Below are 20701 nucleotides of genomic sequence, written 5' to 3'. Positions count from 1 at the left end.
TTGAACGTATCATCTTACTACAAGATAATTTCCAAGAGCTGTTTTCAAAAAGCCCGCCACGGTGTCCCCTCTCCGTTCCGCTCTCTATGTCTTTATTACTTCTGCGAAATCCGCGTGAAGTATGACTAATATTATTAGTACAACGTTCAACAATTGGCTGTCAGATCCTGCATTGTGACAAGTGACAGTAAAATTACAATTAAATCGAAATTAATAGTACAATATGTTTGAAAAGATGAAGTAGCCCCAATTTATAATGCATTCAAGAAGGAGGTAGATAATATATTTGTTAAAAATTGCGTTTGTACATTTTTTACTGATAAATCGGATATCGAGAACATTGTGCGGAAATTTCACTTTTCACCGCCCTATTTACGCTAATAATTGTTTTATCTATTTTTAGTTTGTGATGTACTACGTGGAAATATATTGTTTAATGTTGTTATTAATTTGTGGAGGAAGTTTGTTTAAGGTTAATTAATAAGTAATTAACATCATGTGTTAAGACATCATACAAGGTTCAAACTGTCGTGGCGGAAAATTTGCACAAAGTTTTTTGCGCGTAAAGAATATTATTGTGTAACCGTTTATTTTGCTTGACAAATTAATATTAATTGTAAAATTGTGTAGGAAAAGATCAAGGAATGCAATTGGGTACTAAAATAAATAATAATGTTAAAATATTTACATTTTGTTATTTTATCTTATCAAACCATACTTCATATTGTTTTGTATTTATATATATTTATCTTTTTAATATAAAATAATTGACGTTGTACATATTTCTCTGAGCATGTTATTGCTTTTCTTATTTACATTAGATTATTTCTTAACAATTGTAAATTATATTGTTTTGCATAATATATTTATGTTGAATGAGATTACTTACTCATAATTTATTTATCAGGATTTATTTTAAATGACTATTAAGGTTTTGTAAATACATATTTTATTTTATACAAATAATGTCTAACGAATACTGAGTAATGTTTAGATGTAAACAAATTCTTCAAAATATTTTTGTATTCATACAAAATCAAAATTATATCTAAACTTTCAAGAATATTTTATTGCATTACTTTAAAAACCCTCATTGCAATCTTGTAATTTTTTTTTTTTCATTTTATTTATTAATTTTATTATCAAATTTATAATTTTGTTTTTGTAAGTACTTTAAAGTTTAACTGATGAAATTATTAATTTGTTTTTTATGATATCTAGGGAAGATGTCAGACGTTTATTTGAGTGCTGGTGTGAAGTGGAGCCTGGTGCTGCAGATCGACCAGCCTGGGTGAAGAGAAAATTTCCTGAAACTTATAAGGATGACGACTTACAATCTGTTCCAAAGTTTGCCTTTCCGTGTGAAATGGAAATGTGAGTTAATAATAATCTCTTATATTTAATCAAATTTTACAAAAAAAATGGAGTTGAATTATATTTTGATATTTACTAAAGGTATAATTTTTTTGCAGCACGGTAGTTCAACATTTCTCTTTTGTTTTAACTCGAATGGATGGAAAATGGACTTACGGTTTCTGTAGACATGATCCACAACAAACTACGGCTTTTGTTGTTTTAACATATCTGCCATGGCCCGATATATTTTTTAAGTAAGTAAAAATGTTATGCGTGTACTCTATTTAATAACTTACTACTTAGTAAAGTAGTTGTTTTCAAGAATTACATGTAACAAATTGGCATTATTTAGTAATTTTCTTATTAAAGTTATTTTTTTATCAAAGAAGTTTATTTTTAAATCAATCATTGTTTTCCAGATTTTTAAATTGTATAGCACAAGCATCTAGGACGCCTAATTTAAAAGACTTTTTAACATCTGCGTATTATCATCCTGTGCCAGATCCAGACCAAAACTTTGAACTGAAATATGAGAAAGGAGACGGTGTTAATGTAAGAGCACAAACATATATATCTTCTTATATATAAAATTATTCTGTACAGGTGTATGGTTTGATAATTCTACTAAACGGTTATTGGGATTTTGATAATTCTTTTTAGAGTTTGTCGAAGGAAATGTTTAAGATTTAATGAATGATAAAACTATAAAAATATTGTAGAAATCAATGGCAAAAATTACAAAATATAACTTATCATTGTTTGACTTTGAAATATTTGAACTGTCATCTACTATAAATGTAAATTCACTTGAAATTTTAATTTAGCTGAAATTATGAGCCTAGATAATATTTGAATATAATATACGAGAACAATGTAATATCTATGTTATTATTGCCGAAAAGCAGTTGTTATGTCCCAGAAATATGAATATAAAATACAGTATATGTTTGGCAGATGAAATTATATAAATCAGTTTAATACGTAAAGCAACAAGTTCAAAATTGCATCAAATAAGACATCAGATATTAAATTAGGATATTAAAAAGTATAGGATAGGATAGTAAAAAATTTGTAACTTTTGAATTGTAGATGTGGATACAGGACAACGTCTGTTGGGTCATCTAGTATATATATATATATATATATATATATATATATATATATATATATTTGCAAAATTTGCAGGTACCTAAAATTTACTGTTTTGTGATATTTCAGCCCTTTGCCTTCCAAGTACCCAATCCTCGAGAATTGCCAAAGATACCAGAAAATGTAAGTTTACAATAATATTTTATTTATACTAATTATTAACTTCCCGCAGGCTAAGTTATGGTAATCGTTCAAAAATCGAAATTGATAATTTTTCCATATCTTCACGTTTTGAACGTTTCTGAACATTTTGGCATACCTCAGAAAAAATGGATGTGTGTGTGTTTATGTATGTATGTATGGATACAATTTTTTGTCTACGTTTTCGGGCGCACGGATCAACCGATTTGAATAATTCAAAAAACATTCGATTCGTATTGATAAGGAGACGTGCTGATTAGTTTTAGGCCAAGGCAGGTCTAGCCGTTTCAAAGATACTGAGCAAAAAGTGCAAAAAATGGCAGGTTCTGAGAGAACAAATCGGTCGATTTAAATGTTTCAAAAAACATTCGATTCGTATTGATGTGGAGACACGTTAGTAGATAAGAAAGTCAAAACTGATCGGGTTCGAATCCCACATCTGTAATATTTTTTTTTTAACATTTTTTGTGCTTTTTATGTTTTTATAGTTTAAAATTATTAACTCAGTGCATATTATATTTCATGAACGAAAAATTGATGCAATTGAAATTGAATATATTCATTCTAACAGTATGTCCGCTTAATTAGATTTTGTTTATATATATTTTATTCAAATATATATATTTGAATATATATATATATATATATATATGTATATATATATATATATATATATATATATATATATATATATAAACAACGTCGTCTAATCTAATAAGTTTTCACATTTTGTCTACAAGGAACAAATAATGAAAATTCTAGTTTTTATAATATTTATTCATAGACATGTTTTATTTTATGATTATTTTTATTGTTCGAATGTTTAATTACGGTATGGGAAGTTCCAGCAATTTGCCTTAAGGTACAATGCTATGCATGACTAGTTTCACTTATATTTATTGCTCTTTAAGTAAGTAAGTAATGATTATGAATATATATTTATCAATTTTATTTTTTCAGAGGAACCTCACAGAATATTATTCTGCAATGGACTCTGACTGCATGTTACACGTCCTTGCAGCGATGCTAACAGAAAGGCGAATAATATTTTCTTCAAAAAACTTAGGAAGACTATCATGTTGTGTTCAGGCAGCCAACACACTCATCTATCCAATGGTGTGGCAACAATTATTTATACCGGTGCTGCCGATTCAATTAATAGACTACTTACAAGCACCCATGCCTTTTTTAATTGGTGTGCCTGATCCTGTATTGAAAACAGTCAGAACTTCAGATTTGGGCGAAGTTGTAATAATAAACATTGATGATAATACTGTCAAAACACCGTTTGATGATTTGGCTCAAATGCCACAGGAAGTTGTTGATCAGTTGAAGAAGTCTTTGAAAAATAGGCCGTCATTACTAGGAGATGGTGTTGCTAGAGCATTTTTAAGAGCAATAGTGCAATTAACAAAGGGTTATCGGGATGCTATGGAGTTCAGAGAGAAAATTGTTTTTAATGGAGATTTATTTGTGGAGTCACGACCACAGAGTTATAGGCCGTTTATTAGGAGTATGCTGAGGTTGCAGACATTTCAACAAGTAAGAGATAAATAATATTTTATTTTGGAGTATGAAACTTTCACATAACAAATTTCTCTTTTTTGCACTAATTGTAGATTTTCTGTTTCAAACAATTTTTTTTATTAAGTTATTGTAATGGGCCGAAAATCGAAATTGAAAATTTTTACATTTCTCGACGTTTTGAAGGTTTCTGAACGTTTTGGCATACCTCAGAAAAAATGGATTGGTGTGTGGTGTGTGTGTGTGTGTGTGTGTGTGTGTGTGTATGTATGTAAGGATACAAATTTCCAGTCACGTTTTCGGGCGCACGGATCAACCGATTTGAATGGTTCAAAGAACATTCGATTCCTATTGTAAGGAAAAGAGCTGATTAGTTTTTGGCGAAGGCAGGTCCAGTCGTTTCGGAGCAAAGAGTGCAGAAAATAGAAATCGACTTTTTGAGAGAACGGAGTATCCGATTTGAATGATCTAAAAAACATTCAATTTAGTAATGATTGGGAAAAGTGTGTATTAGTTTTTGGCAAAGGCAGGCCCAGCCATTTCGAAGATACGGAGCTAAATATGTAAAAAATGGCAGTTTTTGAGAGAACTAAGCGTCCGATTTAAATGATACAAAGAACTTTCTGCTTGTCTTAACAAAATAATTGATTTTGGAAAAAAAAATTGTATTTTTTTTTTTTTTAGTTTTTTTTGTATATCTAAAATAATTCAGATTTTATTTTTATTCTGACTATAGTTCTAATATAACTTAAACAAATAATTAACTTCCCCTAGGGCAAGTTATAGTAATCGCAAAAAAATCGAAAATGAAAATTTTTATATATCTTTACGTTTCAGAGGTTTCTGAATATTTTGGCATACTTTAGAAAATATGGATGTATGTGTGTGTGTGTGTGTGTGTGTTTGCGTGTATGTATGTGTGTGCGGATACAAATTTTCGTCGACGATTTCAAGAACACGGATTAACCGATTTGAATAATTCAAAAAACATTCGATTGGTATTGATAAGGAGACGTGCTGATTAGTTTTTGGCGAAGGCAGGTCTAGCCATTCCGTTAACATTTTCAAAAATGTTAATCGTTTTAAGTTAAGTTATGTTTAAGTTTTAAGTTCCAGCAATTTGCTTTAAGGCACGATGCCCTAATTGCCTTAAGACAGAATTCCACTTACAGCTAGTTTCAACTTTGCAATTCAGTTTATATAATTCTTATAAATATTAGACAATGTTACAATATTTATAATAATCTATTTGAAAACATTCAGTATTCCTCGAACATTTTGTTACGGTACAGTAAGTTCCAGCAATTTGCCTTAAGGCACGATGCCACCCACCCCACTAGTTTTGTTTAATATCCTAATAATGCACTATTTATTATTTAATACATTTTGTTCAAATGTGCTTTATAATATTTTATATGTATGATATTATAATATCTATATCATTTTTTTTTTCTTTTTTCTTTTAGTTCATTGAAGATCGTCTACACATGCTTAATTCAGGAACATCATCATCAGATGAGTTTGAAAATGAGTTAGCCGTTAGCTCAGAGCATGCAAATAATAGGTTCAAACAGCAATATAAAGAATGGACTCGACAGATGAGAAAAGAAGGTTCCGCTTTTATTAGAACTGTAAAAGATAAGGTGAGTTTAATATTAAGATCATTAACGTTTTAAGAGAAATTTATTGAGTGAAAATCACATAACTAACAAGCATTTAAAATAATTATTACAGTTATATCTATTTTAGTTTTTTTTTTTTGTGAAACCTTGATTGATATTTTGAATTCAAAGTTTTCCAAATTATATTCTACTAATTAAAATGATTTTAATAGTTAATATCAAAACAACTTATTTTAGGTCATACTATAATGTATAATTCCTTGATAATTTATTTCATTAAGAAAAATTAGTTTATTCTCTTATATTGTTTGTCATTAAAAATTAATTTAAATTATTTAAGCAAAGTTTCTTAATCATTGATTAAAAGTAAGATTAAAATGTTGTATTTAGAATTTTACATAACATTTAATAAATAGTATTGGCTGGCAATATTTAAGATATATTACATGAAATCTTCAACTGGATAAATTAATTATAAAAAAGTAGAGATAATTAACATTCTAGATATGTCAGCATTCATTAACATTCGTAGTTTGTTTGCTAAATTTATGTTACAGCTTTTGTAATTATTTTAGCAGGGAGATTAATTTTTTGCTATAATGTGGGAGTGTACAGTGTGAATTTGTCTTTGCTTTATTAATCAATTAAATTGTATTTTTAATACAATACTGTTTTTGTTATAATTTAGTTTTCTATAAAGTTAGATTGATCATTTAAGAATTTGACTGTAAATTAATACATACAACGATATTGCGTGACACACAATTAACTTTCATATAAAATATATATCCTGTATATAAGCTTCTCAGACATAATTAGTCAGAGCTTCTAGTATTGATTTTACAAGTTTAAGTGATATTTCAGTATACCCATATTACATCAAAAATATATTATATTTTGTCTTAAAAAGGTTTGACAAATTACATTCAAAGAAATGTTTGAATTTTTTCGGGTTTGTTTTCGATATTTGCGTAATATATTATAGATCATTTCTCATTAACTGTTTTTTGTTTCGTTTTATTGTGAGTGATATCTTTCTTTTCAATAATTTCTTATTCTCGGATATTCTCATACCTAGCTTTCCTATAGTGATATTTTTGTTATAATCATTAATAATTTAGTTCAGTTTTGAAACCATTGGATACACATTCCTAGCTTTAGTAATTCATGTAGTTTTCATATGTGTTTCGCTTAGTTTTACATGCTTGATTTGAATTTCAGACCAATCCTGCTGTTAAATCTGCCGTCAAATCTGTAAGTACTAGAAAAAGCATTTTTCATTTAGCTTGGAATTTTGTAACATTAGCATTAACATTTAGTATTTGATAATTGTATTAGTACCACATATGTAGATTGCTAGTATATTAGTATATTATTAATTGCTTTAAGAATTTAGTATTATCATGCAACATTTTTACTTTCTCAAAAAAAATATATTGGCGTTGTTTAGAATTATTTTTGTAAACCAAATAATTGTTGTTTTATGTATTTAGTAGCTTCTGTTTTGTTGTAGATAAATAGATCACTATATAAAAAATAGTTTGTTCATACAAAATTCAAGAATTTGAATAATGTTGTTAAATTTAAGTTAATATATAATTTAAGTTATAAAGCTTTAAAGTTTTCTTATGGACCAGTCTTGTGTGTTTTTTTTTGTAGTTAGAATCTATATAGCAAAAAATATTTAATTACATATTTTTCAAGAAAAAAAAAATAGAAGCATGTGAGTTGATAATATGTGATACTTTCGATATTGTAGTAGCTTAAATTCACACGATAGAAGCAAATGATAGCAAACTGAAGATTTACAATTCTTTATATATGTATATATTTGAATATATACATATAAATACACATGAATGTGCACGTTAGATGTTCTTACATATAAAAGTATATAACATACCATTCCTCAAATAAATTGGATTCACTGTAATAAAAAAGATAGAAATACGAGATTATTGGGTAATCAACTACATTAAACTACAAACTTATAAACTTATAATTAAATTGTTTTTATCATTTTTGTATTTTATGTCTTTGCAACGAATTTGATGTTATATACTTTTATTATATATATGTATGTCATAAATTTTTAAATTATGTTTCTATTAAAGGTTCGAGATGGTGGCAAAGGCGTAAGATCTGCTTACAAAGGTCTAAGATCGAGGTTTCGTGAAAACGTTACAACGACCGATGGTGGTCTTACAGTGTATAGTGCTCCTAGAAATGGTCTTCGATCTGCACCAGACTCACCTTCCTCATCTCGAAGACCAAAATCATATGCTATACCATCAAGGTAAGCCAAACAATATTTACTTTCATTTATAATAATCTCATACTATGTATTAACGAACAGTAATTTTGTGATAAAACTGACCATTTAGCTGAAAATCGGGAACAATTATTATAATTCTTCTTTAATATAAGTCTTATAAATATTAGACGATGTTCTAGTATTTATAATAATCTATTTGAAAACATTTGATATACCTCGAACAAGCTATAAGTCTTCGATCTCACTTTACATCATAATACAAATTATTCATTATCTTTATTTCAAAATTTATTTATTTTTTTTAATTTTACACAGTTCGTGCGAGAAGGCGTTAGTGGTTCCAAAAGGACATAGTAAGAATTTTCAAAAATCGATATTGTGCGCTAACAAATTATTTAGAAATAGTATTTAATGAAATATATAATACTAATTTGACTAATATAAATATGTTCTTTTAATTAAATCCCACCTAGTTCCAGAAAAAGCTTAATGTTTTAGTAAAGAGTTGAGCTTATATGTGAAATCTATATAAATTATGCTAAATTTGTCATTCGATCATGATAGGCAATAACAAATCATGGTTAAGGATGTGTTAAAATTGTTTTTCTATTTTTGTGCTTTTACAAATCTGTCGATGACTATTTATTTCCTTGATCAATTTTCCACATCTACATCAATTTGTTAAACCATTCGCATAATTGTTGAGTATGTCTAAACAAAGTATAGTATATCTAGTCTAACACTTATCATCATAGATGTTTTTATGTGTATTTCAGGACTTACAGAAAGGAAAACTCAGCATATAATCTTTCGAATTCATATGTTGACAGTAGTCCCACAGTAAGTCCACAGTCTCCTCTGCAATCTCACATAGTCGGACCTGAAATAGATCTGATGAAAGAGTTACAGAATCACCATTTGTTCCAAAACTTGCCAATTGTAGATAGAACGGTAAGATGAATTCATTTTGTTACTAATTTATATGTTGTGGCCTGTTGTACCAAGAGATATGCAGCTTTGGATGTGAAAATTAGATGTTTCATTGTTTATAATAGCTAAAGCAGCATAACTTAATATTCATGTTGGTGCGATTGGTCTTGAATAAAGATTTTTGATAGATCATACCTGTATCAACTCAAATTCACATTGTTTTTTTTTTTTAAGTAATGATCATACTAAGGTATTACATTAAACCTACTTTAAAATCTATATAAAATTAATTTTGGTACTTTAGACAAACATATTTATTTTATTTTAAGAATCAAATAAATAATTGCGGTAGATTACTTTCCATAAACATTTATAGTAAATGGAGAGAAAAAAGGGTGTAACCTCTGATATTTTTTACTGTGCTCCAATTTGAATGAAATTTTGGAAATATGCTAATCTTACCCTCAAATTCAAAAGTGCAAACAATTAGCACGTTGCCACCACCCCCAGGGGATTTATAATTTTATGTATAAATTGAAATTGAGCCATTTCGTCGCTAGAAAATGAGTTTAATATTAAAGGATAAAGTTGTAAAGTATTTTCTAATACATTTACCTTGCAATAAAAATATTTTCAGTTCTTTCAAAACTTTTGCGAACAACCTTTGAGTTAAAAAAACACTTAAAAATATATTTTGGTATGGCAAAAATGCGATTAGTTTTTGGGTCATAACTCCTTTAATTTCGACTCCATCACTATTTGTAATATACCATTTGAAAGGTAATTAAAAGGGCTACAATATTGTTTATCATAATTTTTTTATTTTTTTAAAACTGTGTAGGGGTTAAAGTACTCGAATGAGGCTTTGATTGCGCAGCCGTGCACTCTTTCTTAATCATAACTCTGCCAATTTTTTATGTGAAAGAAAAATAATAAGAAAACAATGATAAACCATATTTTGGGTTGGATTGAAAAAAATATTTTTGTAAAATCGTGAGTTTTCTGAAAATGGTTTGTACTAAAGTAGTGAATCTGCTAGAATCCATCAAGATCTTTATTATGAAGTTAATTCTAGATGGAATTTTGATTTTGGTTGCGCGAAAATCGTTGAAATTGCGCTCATTTTTTTATATTTAAATGAAAATCATTGTATGTGCCTCTTAAACGACTTTGCTCTTTCATATCTAGCTCAATATTGTTCCTAGAACATCTTATAAAACACCAAATTATTAAAATTTTAATTGACATAGTTTTGTTCATTACATGATTTTCGATAAAATGTGTATTTTTGGAGATATTTGCAAGAAAAACGCCTAAAATATATGAATTTTTATTAGCCAGTAACTTAAAAAGTATTTGTTTGTTTAAAAAAAAACTTTATAAAATATTTTTTACTTGTGGTGGTGGAGTCCAAATTGTTTTCACTTTTAATCTTAAGGGTAAGATGAACCTAATTCCAAAATTTTATGCGAATCGGAGCACAGTAAAAAAATTCAGACCCAAAGCGCTTCATTGACTGGAGTATTATGAGTTAATACTGGTTTAATCTACATCTGCATAGTATAATAAAAATATAATTTAGATTTTGGAAGTGATAACACAATTTTTGTGTATATAATAATATTAAATACTTTGTCTGAAGTTTTAAAATTACAATCAGCAAAAAAAAATTGAGTTCTCTATTTGATTCAACAGTACATTGAATATTTAATATTACAATTGTGCTTAAATTCTACAAAGCCAAAACAAAATATTTTATTTTCCTTCCATAGAAATTAATATACCAAAAATTGTGCAATCATTTTCCTTTTTTCTTAGAAAAGTCGTTTAGAAAAAAAAAATCTTAGACGATTAGAGTAGAACAGATGAAATAGATTCTAGTTATTGAATATTAGATCATAGTTTTGTTCGTAGATGTTGCATATCATACTTTTAGACTGTCTTTATTTTTTTTCTAAAAATTCAAATACATACTATAATCAATCGTACAATACTTTGAATGACCAGTCTAATTGTTCTATAGTTTTTTGTCATCATAGTTTATTATAAATAGTTGACTTGATTTAATTTAAAATTCATAGATGTGATGGAATTTGTAAAAATACTTTTGTGAAAATATTGTAAGTCGTATGTAAATTTTTACAACTATTATATATTTAAGAAACAGCTTTAATTTACAAACTTTGGGAGAAAATGTCGAACGAAGTAAGATTTACTCATTCATTTTTTAAGAATAATCATAAAATCCCATTTAATTTCAAACATATTTTGTACTTCTCTTCAAACATTTTTTTCAATTGATGAACAATTTCTTCATATGTCATTCCTATTAGATTCGTATCATATTCAGTTTATTCACACAATATTCCTATTAGATTCTTATCACATTCAGCTTATTTTGTTTAAAAATATTTTTATTCCAAAGCCGATATATATCATGCGAAATCCATTTTCCCAAAACAAGTTTCAATTATCATGTTTACAAATTCCATCACATTTTTATTAGATAATAATTAGAATACAATCAATTCAATTAATAGGAATTGGTTCAATTTTAGTTTTTTAAATATTAGGCTTATTGTTTGTTTATCTATGTTATAACACGAAGTGTACTGCCTAACAGTCATACCTTTTCATATTGTAAAGATTTTGATTCTTACACACATTTTTATAAATTATTTATTAAAATGTGTTTTGTTTCAATTTCTTTGCAATAATAAGTTTCATCACATAAATGCTTTTTGGCAAATCTGATGTTCAAGTACTGCATTTTTATAAAAAAAAATGTTTCTAAGTTAACTGTGTATTTTGGTTCAGAATTTAAAACGAATCGATATTTTTTATTTTTTCGAAGTTTAATATTACAAGTATATATTTACAAGAGGATTTTTTGAAATTTAAAAAATTTTCGTAGATATAGCTGTTTGACCAAGTTTCTTTTCTATTTTTCTGGAAACATTTTTTGGACACGATACCCACGATTTCTCGACTTCCACTGTACCGATCTTACTTAAAAATTTTACAGAATTTTATTTTTTATATTCTTCTCATCAGTATGAATTACGCTCATCACCAATTTCGGATTTTTACTGTTTTTTTTTAAACGAGAATATCAAAATTGTAAAAAAAAATTTTTATACAGTAGCTATTTTGAGAACAAACATTTTTTAATTTGGTTATGGACAGATACCAATATTTTGAGATTCCCCTCTTCTAGAATTAAATGTGTCTGATTATTTTTATTCAGTCAGGATAAATATTGTTTTAAAGCATTGTTTAATTTAGATGATGCGTTATAAATATACATTTTGTTCTGTAAAATACTACTGAATTTATCTTTAAAAAATCCTTCTAGACTTTGGTCTTGTTTCTTTTTTTATATAATAGTTATTTACTATTTTACAATTCGCAATTTTACAATTTAAGGGGCCAATTCTCGGATAATATAGGTAAAAGTGTAAATTTTATAAAGTGTCAAAAGATATAAGGGGACTGTGACGTCACTTAGTGAACGAGAATTGCCGACAATTGTCGAACACTCCCGATTGATTAAATGTCATATGTCACGTGCTTATTTGTTAAGTACGTGACATATGACCATTAACCATTGACCATTTTAAAAATATAATTAAATTACCTGATAGTGTGTTATATTTTAATTATAATCAATAAATAAAAAAAAATTAAAAATAAAAAATAAAAAAAAAATGAAAAAAAGACGAAAAAAATAAAAAGAAAAAAATAAATAAAGAAGCAAAAAGATTAAAAAAAAAATAAAATATATGAAAAAAAAATAGAAAAAATGAAAAAAAAAAATAGTAAGAAAAAGGAAAAATAAAAAATAAGAAAAAAATCAGAAGCAGAAGGATATGCTTTATTGCCAGTATATATTTTTCTTATTTTTTATTTTCTTTTATTTATTTTTTTTTCTTTCTATTTTTTTATTTTTTTTTCAGTTTTTGATTTTTTATTTTTTCTATTTTTTATTTTGATTTTTTTCAGCTCGATTTGTATAAACAATATTAAATATTATATATTATAATATATTATATATTATATACTATACATCATAATAGTTAAACCAATCCAAATGTTATTTGTAATAGTTTCATTTCATATGACATGACATTTAATCAGCCGGGAGTGTCCACGATTGTCGGCATCACTCGTTCACCTAGTGACGTTCTATCTTTTGGCACTTATTTTGCGCTCGACTATTAGTCCGAGTCTATGTAGTGTAAGGTCTATGGTTGATACATAAACATCATTATAATCATTATAATTTATATACAAGCGACTATAATTTTCAAAAAATTATTGAATCTGGTTTACTTGATCTCTATCGAATAATGTTTCAAATAATCTTTTCGAAGTACTTGAATTCATCAGATTTGTCTAAAAGCGGCTGTTGGTGATTGATCTTTCTAAATTAAGATACATCCACACACACGCCTTGCCCATCATAGTTTTTTTTATATGTGTACACGTGTAGTTGAAACCTCCGCACGCAACAAGTCGCCCTCAACTAGAAGCGCACACATTGCCAAGGGATGGCCCTTATTACCCAGACCTCCAACTCTCCCAAGAAGTTCCCATCGGAACTTTGTGCTATTTCGATACTCCTCCTAGTTCCAATCGATCATCCTTCGATTCTGTCCAATTTCATTCCACCAGAGACAGTTCGTCATATTCATCCTGCAATCCAGCCGATCTGTCGTTTGGTGACGAGAAAGATTTTATGAAAACTCCTCCAAAGACTGCTCCTGATTCGAATCAGAATCCTTTCGAAACCAATAAAGTGACTGCTCTGGTTCCTGCATTTGGAATTAGTAACATGTTTAATAGTGTTGGTTCCAATCATTTTCCGATCACGTCCAACCAATTCTCGTCATCTACTCCTAACAAAGCAAATATTTGCAATAATCCTAAATCCATAGAAAATATACCTCCGCCTCCAATTGTTCCTCCTAGACCAAGTGCCAAGGTCGGAAAAGGCGGGATAGACGTTTTAGAAAATTCGCAACGTCTAAGGACTTATAAAAATGTTAAGGTAGGTGGATGTTGTTTGACACATTTGCATTTTAAAAGCATTTTGCAATCAGGTTTAATCGATAAAGATTTTCGGTAATCCAATTGAAGAATTTGTTTTAGTTATACTAAAAGAACAATAGAAATACAGTGGTACCCCGACGTATGGGTTATTCTTTTACAAATCTTACGAATTTTTGAAAAAATAAAATGTCACATTTTAGAATTGTCTGAATTTTTTTTTACAGATATTATACATAAAATCATTTGACACGTGTTTCAGGATTTTGCTGAAAAAAATTTTTTTACTTAAATATTTACGATTGAAATATGGATTTTTTGCTCAATTTCTATGAACATCATCTGCAGTAAATTAATTATCTCCGGATGTGCTGATCGGATCACATTACACTCATATTGAAGTGAACTTTGTAATGATTAAATTTTTTGAAGTAAAACTTCTTTAGGCGCGATATGGGTGTAAAAATTTTTAGGCGCGACACGGGTGTAAATCCGTACAAATGCAACGAAAATGCCAACGTGTAGTTGAACACTACGACGCCGTAAGCGCTGATGTCGCGAGTCGCGATCCACTCCCGTCATGTCATGCGTAAGTCGAGCGCTAAACCCTATATGAACTTGCAATAATTGAATCACGTTTTTTATGTTATGTCCTCATGAAATAAGACTTTTCTTAGAGAATAAATGTGTCATGGAATATAATAAATTTATATTGAATCTCGTTGAAGACAAAATAATATCTACTGCCACGGATATTTATGTAGGTTGCCATGCGACAGATCAACAATCATACATTCGTCAGCAGTTTCAAAAAAATCGGTTATTGATACCGGGGCTTTGCCGTATGAAATAATTTTAGTTCTGAATAAATTTTACATAATAACAACTAATATTGATGTAAGTGATGGCTTAGCTAATGGTTGTGTAGGAAAATTAGTGTACATAGAACGTGGCGATGATGATGAACTTCTACGTTTATGGTTTGAATTTCCCGGTAAGATAGGTAACAAAATTAGGAAGAAAGCTTCACATCATATTCAAACTCTTGATATCAGTAGGACAGCTGTGCCGATGCTCAGGAGATCTTATTATTATTGATGTTATATGATTATTAAAAGATGATTTTTAAAATTCAAATATGATGTTTTTTTTATTTTTATCTTAATTGCCTACTCATACAATATTAAAAGTTTTACTTCAATCGCGTGTGATCCTTACGCGCACTCTTTTTTTTGTTTTTGCAATTTTCTTAACAATAACAACCCTTAAATATTTACAAAGATTTTACTCAGCCTTACCCCAACTTGAATCGATCCAAAAAAAACACATTTTTTCTTTTTTTCTCTGCAACAAAATTCTTTTTACAATTTGTTGGAGACTTTGTTACATCGAAAGATATTAAATATTTTCAAGCGCGAGCCGCGCTTTTCACGTCGGGGACCTCAAAGACTTGTACTCATTTGCCACTTTCGAATGACAATCTTATTGTTTTTCGGCTGAAAAATATTTTATAATTTCGCTTTTGGCGAAAAATGAATAGGCGAAATATCCCTACTTTTAAATATTGTTGTTAAAAAATTTCTAACTTTACTTGTTTTGAGATATTGGCAGTGAATCTTTTTACCCACGAACTTTTAAGCTCCACTCTCCCTTAATTTTTTTTTCGACTATATATTCATTTAAAGCTGCTCGAACCTTGAATTTTCCTCATATGTCGAAGCAACGAATTGCTTCTTTGGCTTGTATCTCGAAACACTCGCATGTTGGGTCACTCGTAAGTTGAGGTAACCTAATTTCTCAAATGTCTTCATTGGTAATTATTTAGATACATCGACCAAAATGTTAGGAACAAAACAAAAGTTGAATGCACTTACCTTATACAGAAATAGAGCAAACAGTACATTTTTTGCCAATATTAATTGGAAATCAAAAAATCATTATTTTGCTAAACAATCTCCAAAGGTAATAATTTTTTATCTAGTCTTATAACAAAAACGCTTCAAATTTTTTTATCAATTTCAAAACGTGGATTACCGAAAATCTTAAATTCTAAATGTGCTTTTTAGTTGAAAGTCATCATGCTTTTTCTGTAGTAGTTGAGTGTAGTTTTTTAGAAAAACATTTGCACTTGAATTTCCATATTGATTAAAAAACTAATCCCTGTTTAAAAAAAAATGTTTATACTAATTTAATTCTAGATTTTTTTTCTTTACTATTGATTTTGTAGCCAAAAAGTATTAACAGCAACACTCTGTATAAATATTTTCTTATATACAAGGTGTCTCAGAACTCAACGTGTGGAAAAAAAATTTATTTTACGTATTTTGTAAATTCTGAGTTTTTAAGCGCTTTGGCGAAAATGTGATAATTTTTCGGTTCATGATGGTTAATTTTTATTAATTTTGTTTATTTAAACTTTGAATCTGTGACCATAAAAACATTTCTAGGACCATAGTACAAAATAATGACACAATTGCTTCAAGTTTTCAAGAATTAAGACTTTGTTCAAACTATCATTTTAAACTTTTCAAAATTTGTCTATTTTGAGAGGTCCTCTTTAAAAAAAAAAATGGTACTAAATTGTGTTGACAAGTTCCATCAAAAGTTAAAGGTAAAATGCTAAAATACTTGTAGTCCAGTCATTATAGTAAGTTCATCTCGGAACTCGGAATACCCAGCTGTAAGTCTGTGAATACCCTAAAATAGCACCATAAAAGTTGTCTCAAAACTTAGATATGGCCGGATGTACGTATCATATGTAGGTTTTGGGACAACTTTTAGTGTGCTATTTTAGGGTATTTACAAACTTACAGCTGGGTATCTCAAATTCTGAGATTCTTACCTAATTTAAGCTTAAATGATTGGACTATTGATAGTTTCATAACAAAAAAAAAATCGGACAAAAAAATAATATCCTAAAATGGTAAACGAAAACGTTGTATGATAACTTACTTAATTTTCTCCGTTGTTGGCTACAAAATCAATCTATCTTCTAACTCCCAGTTTTTTTTCTTCAGAGATCAATTCCTAAATTACAATTTTTGTCCACAGAAACCTCCGGACGTCGGCGGAGATCTCATTCGTTTAGATTCTACACCTGATTTGCAGGATTTTGATCCTCTGAGTTCCAATTCTTCCAATAACAACCTAACCCAAATCCAAAATTCAAATTCAGGTAGTCTATCAAATCCTATTTATAACTTATATTGTCCTCCAAATTTAAATGGAACCGGAAACAAATTAAATCCATCAGAAACAACGGGCATCAAGTTTAGTCAATCGGCATCAAATATTCCCAATGGATTCGGCGGGAGCCCTAATAAGCAGATTGATAGTTCCAAAAATGATCTGGCTCTTTTACAAGAGTATGGCTTAGATTTTTCAAAATTCAGCATATGTAACAAGAACGTAGTAAGTACAAATTTACAATCTAATGGCACTAATAAACATTGGACTACTTTTGATTAAAATAGGAATAGGAAAATTATATCAGTAGCGAATAGCTCTCTGAAAATGATTTTGTGATTGGTTCCTAAAGTAAACAAAGTGAGTATTTGCATATTAGTATAATAGTACAAAAACAGACCACTACGGGCACACAGTTGGCAAATAGTAATAAATAGATACAAGTAATGATATTTTGAGATGATAATAAAACCTAAAAAATTTGTAGGGTCCTATATTACTCATATTTTGGGACGATAACATAACGTTGTTATGGTAATGCTATCTAATCCTTCTTTCTTGGTACTAAAACTAAGAAAATGTCTATCTATTTGCTTACATTGGGGACAATTCTGCCGTAACAGAGCTCATAAAATAGCGTTGTCATGGCAACGCTCTTATGCTTTTTCTTGGTATTGAAAATTATGAAAATGTCTATCTATTTGCCGTGCGATCAGGCGTATTTTACATATAAACAAGCAAGGAAGAATGTTATGATAACAATCTACGACGATGCAGTTATCATATTCTTGGTTCGTTGTTTTTCTTGGTTTGATTACTGAATGATAACACACATCAAGTGTCAAAACGTTTAATGGAATAAATAATTTTGTTATTTAATCTTTTTTTAATTCGACAGTTGGGCTGCAAAAATATTACAATATGTATTAACGTCGACAAAACTATCATCATATATATATATATATATATATATATATATATATATATATATATATATATATATATATATATGTTAAAGTAGTTAATTTTGATGTTGAGAAATATGAGTAAGTTCTTCAAGGGCATACATCAAATAAAAGGCTTTTTCCTTTCCTTTTATTTGATGTATGCCCTTGAAGAACTTACTCATATATATATATATATATATATATATATATATATATATATATATATATATCGTAATTTTTAAGCTCAGCAATTTTTGTACAAAATTAATTTTAGTACCAAGATTATGAGAAAACTATGTTCTATCTATATCATTTGATTAAAATCAAATTTGTAAATATATATTCAATATTGTATTCGTATTTATAATAAACAAATATTTTGTAATCTGATTGCATATATTATGTCAATTTTTATTCTTACGCAAGCCAAAATATTCGCAAAAAAGTGTACAAATCTGCAATATGCAATCAGATTCAATATTTTGTTTGATCATATTTATTGATATGTTTAGGTAAATTTAAATTCAATTATTAGATTAATATTTATCATGTTACATTAATGGCAATTTTGCCCATTTTACCGTATAAATACATATATACTTATACATATATAAGTATATATAACAAAAATTATTAACAATTCATTTTTACATATATAACTAATTGAAAATATTCATTAAATTTGCTGCAACCCTATGATTTTATTATTGAATGTCGAAACATGCTCAATATAGTTATAAAAAATGTGGTTTTTAATTGATAAGACCTCTAAAACCTTACATTACTTATTATTAGTATTAGATTAATTAAATTTGTTATTACTTATAATTGTTTAGTTAAATATCATTGTCATCCTACATTTGTAAATCATATAGCGGGTAAAAAACATGATAATCTGTGATATATAAAAGAGGAGATTGATGAACAAAAATATATGGAATTCGATTTTTTTAAACATTTTAACTTGAGGTATAATAAGCACTATATTAGTCATATAGATATTGTATAGCACTAATTAAATATTATATATACATATATGAAATGTCACAGCAAATATATGGAAAAGTCTGTATTATCAGTCTTTGTATGAATCGAGTTGTTTATTTATTTTTGTCAGTATCAGTGTGTAATATAATTATTTTATTTTTTAGGAGGAATGAATCATATATGAAGATAGAAAATTTTTATATATATTTATATGTATATATATTTCAGCCAAATTGTGGAAATAAATTTTTGTTTAATGCTCATTGGGTGAACGCTTGTGCAATTTACATACGTGCACGGACTACCAGGATTTTGCTTTACCAGGTATTTATCATTATACATATACATATATATATATATATATATATAATATATATGTAATATACATTATATTTTTGAATTTAAAAGTCAGGCGTTATATCAATAAAAATAGTATGAGAGTTTTTAGAAATTTATTTAAAATCCATATGTTTCGACTAGCATCTGTGCCTTCATTCTGTGGCAATCAATATAACTATAAAAGTTAAAATTAAATAAATAAATAAATGAACTTACAATTTTGTATCTTAATATAACAGATGAAAACATTATTACTACATGATATGAGTATGTGCACAGTGGTAATATATGTTTTTTTTTTAACATCACAAATGGTAAAACACACAAATAAACATGAATAACTTTTAATAAGTTGTCGAAACTATGTATTATTGGCTTTTCGAAGTCTAAGATAGAAATGTCACATTTTTCTTAAAGCAGTTCTTAACAAATGTTAAATTTTTACGAGAAATTTAAAAAGCGATGGGATGTTGTCATTTTTTAAGAAATTTTAACACGCTATTTAGGAACCCCGTGTTTGTTTCGTTCAGGGCTGTGTTGTCAAATCGTTTGTTTATGACCCTGTCGTTACGCAATTGCAAAAACAACCCCTCAGCGAATCTTCTTTTAATTACGTTCTCTTCAAAATGTAAAATTTTTGGTTGGAAAAACCTATATTATGATTTAAATAATTTATATGCTCGGTTAACATATTAATTTACTACGTTTCCAAGCCAACAGTTATATACACCCTGATATAAAAGTTTGGAATAAAACGACTTTGAATTCGATCTTTCATATTCCTTAGCATTTAATAGAAAATTCTAGACATTTTTTTGGTTTTTGTCAAATATCTCACAAATATCATATGAAAGCATCCCTTTTCAGTTAGATAGGAGAGAAACTAGATAAAATTTACTACGATTCCATGCCAACAGTTATATACACTCCGATATAAAAGTTTGGAATAAAACGACTTTGAATTTGATCTTTCATATTCCTTAGCATTTAATAGACAATTCGGGGCATTTTTTTGGTTTTTGTCAAATATCTCACAAATATCATATGAAAGCACCCCTTTTCAGTTAGATAGGGAGAAACTAGATAAAATTTACTACGATTCCATGCCAACAGTTATATACACCCCGATATAAAATTTTGAATTTGGTTTTGAATTGTTTGGGTTTTTTTTGAGTTATTTTTATGTTGATGAAGAC

At 28.0% G+C, this 20701-nt stretch overlaps 1 protein-coding gene across 4 annotated transcripts; it reads left to right on the top strand.

Annotated features, from left to right (window-relative positions):
* Positions 1-152: 152 nt before the first annotated feature.
* On the top strand, positions 153-17516 carry LOC113363378 (DENN domain-containing protein 1A). 4 transcript variants are annotated; one of them, XM_026605873.1, is made up of 13 exons: positions 153-273; positions 1222-1374; positions 1473-1610; positions 1776-1908; positions 2575-2628; positions 3607-4188; positions 5637-5813; positions 7014-7046; positions 7907-8088; positions 8844-9018; positions 13490-14047; positions 17098-17221; positions 17300-17516. In XM_026605873.1, the coding sequence occupies exons 1-13, from the start codon at positions 257-259 to the stop codon at positions 17512-17514; spliced, it is 2541 nt and encodes an 846-aa protein (XP_026461658.1). In that variant the 5' UTR covers positions 153-256; the 3' UTR covers positions 17515-17516. The 4 variants fall into 4 exon arrangements, with proteins under 4 accessions (XP_026461658.1, XP_026461656.1, XP_026461657.1 ...); XM_026605871.1 differs by having other exon boundaries at positions 17098-17516; XM_026605872.1 differs by lacking the exon at positions 7014-7046 and having other exon boundaries at positions 17098-17516.
* Positions 17517-20701: the final 3185 nt, after the last annotated feature.

Source organism: Ctenocephalides felis, unplaced genomic scaffold, assembly GCF_003426905.1.
Source record: "Ctenocephalides felis isolate EL2017-DRISC unplaced genomic scaffold, ASM342690v1 CF-g0.4_SCAFFOLD_00845, whole genome shotgun sequence".
Taxonomy (NCBI): domain Eukaryota; kingdom Metazoa; phylum Arthropoda; class Insecta; order Siphonaptera; family Pulicidae; genus Ctenocephalides; species Ctenocephalides felis.
Note: the sequence above shows the minus strand (reverse complement) of the source record. Positions and strands in the feature narration are given on the sequence as shown.

Coding starts and splice junctions, on each gene's coding strand:
- LOC113363378 (XM_026605871.1), top strand. Junction 2,629..3,606: donor TGCCAAAGATACCAGAAAAT/GTAAGTTTACAA, acceptor TTATTTTTTCAG/AGGAACCTCACAGAATATTA. Junction 4,189..5,636: donor GGTTGCAGACATTTCAACAA/GTAAGAGATAAA, acceptor TTTTTCTTTTAG/TTCATTGAAGATCGTCTACA.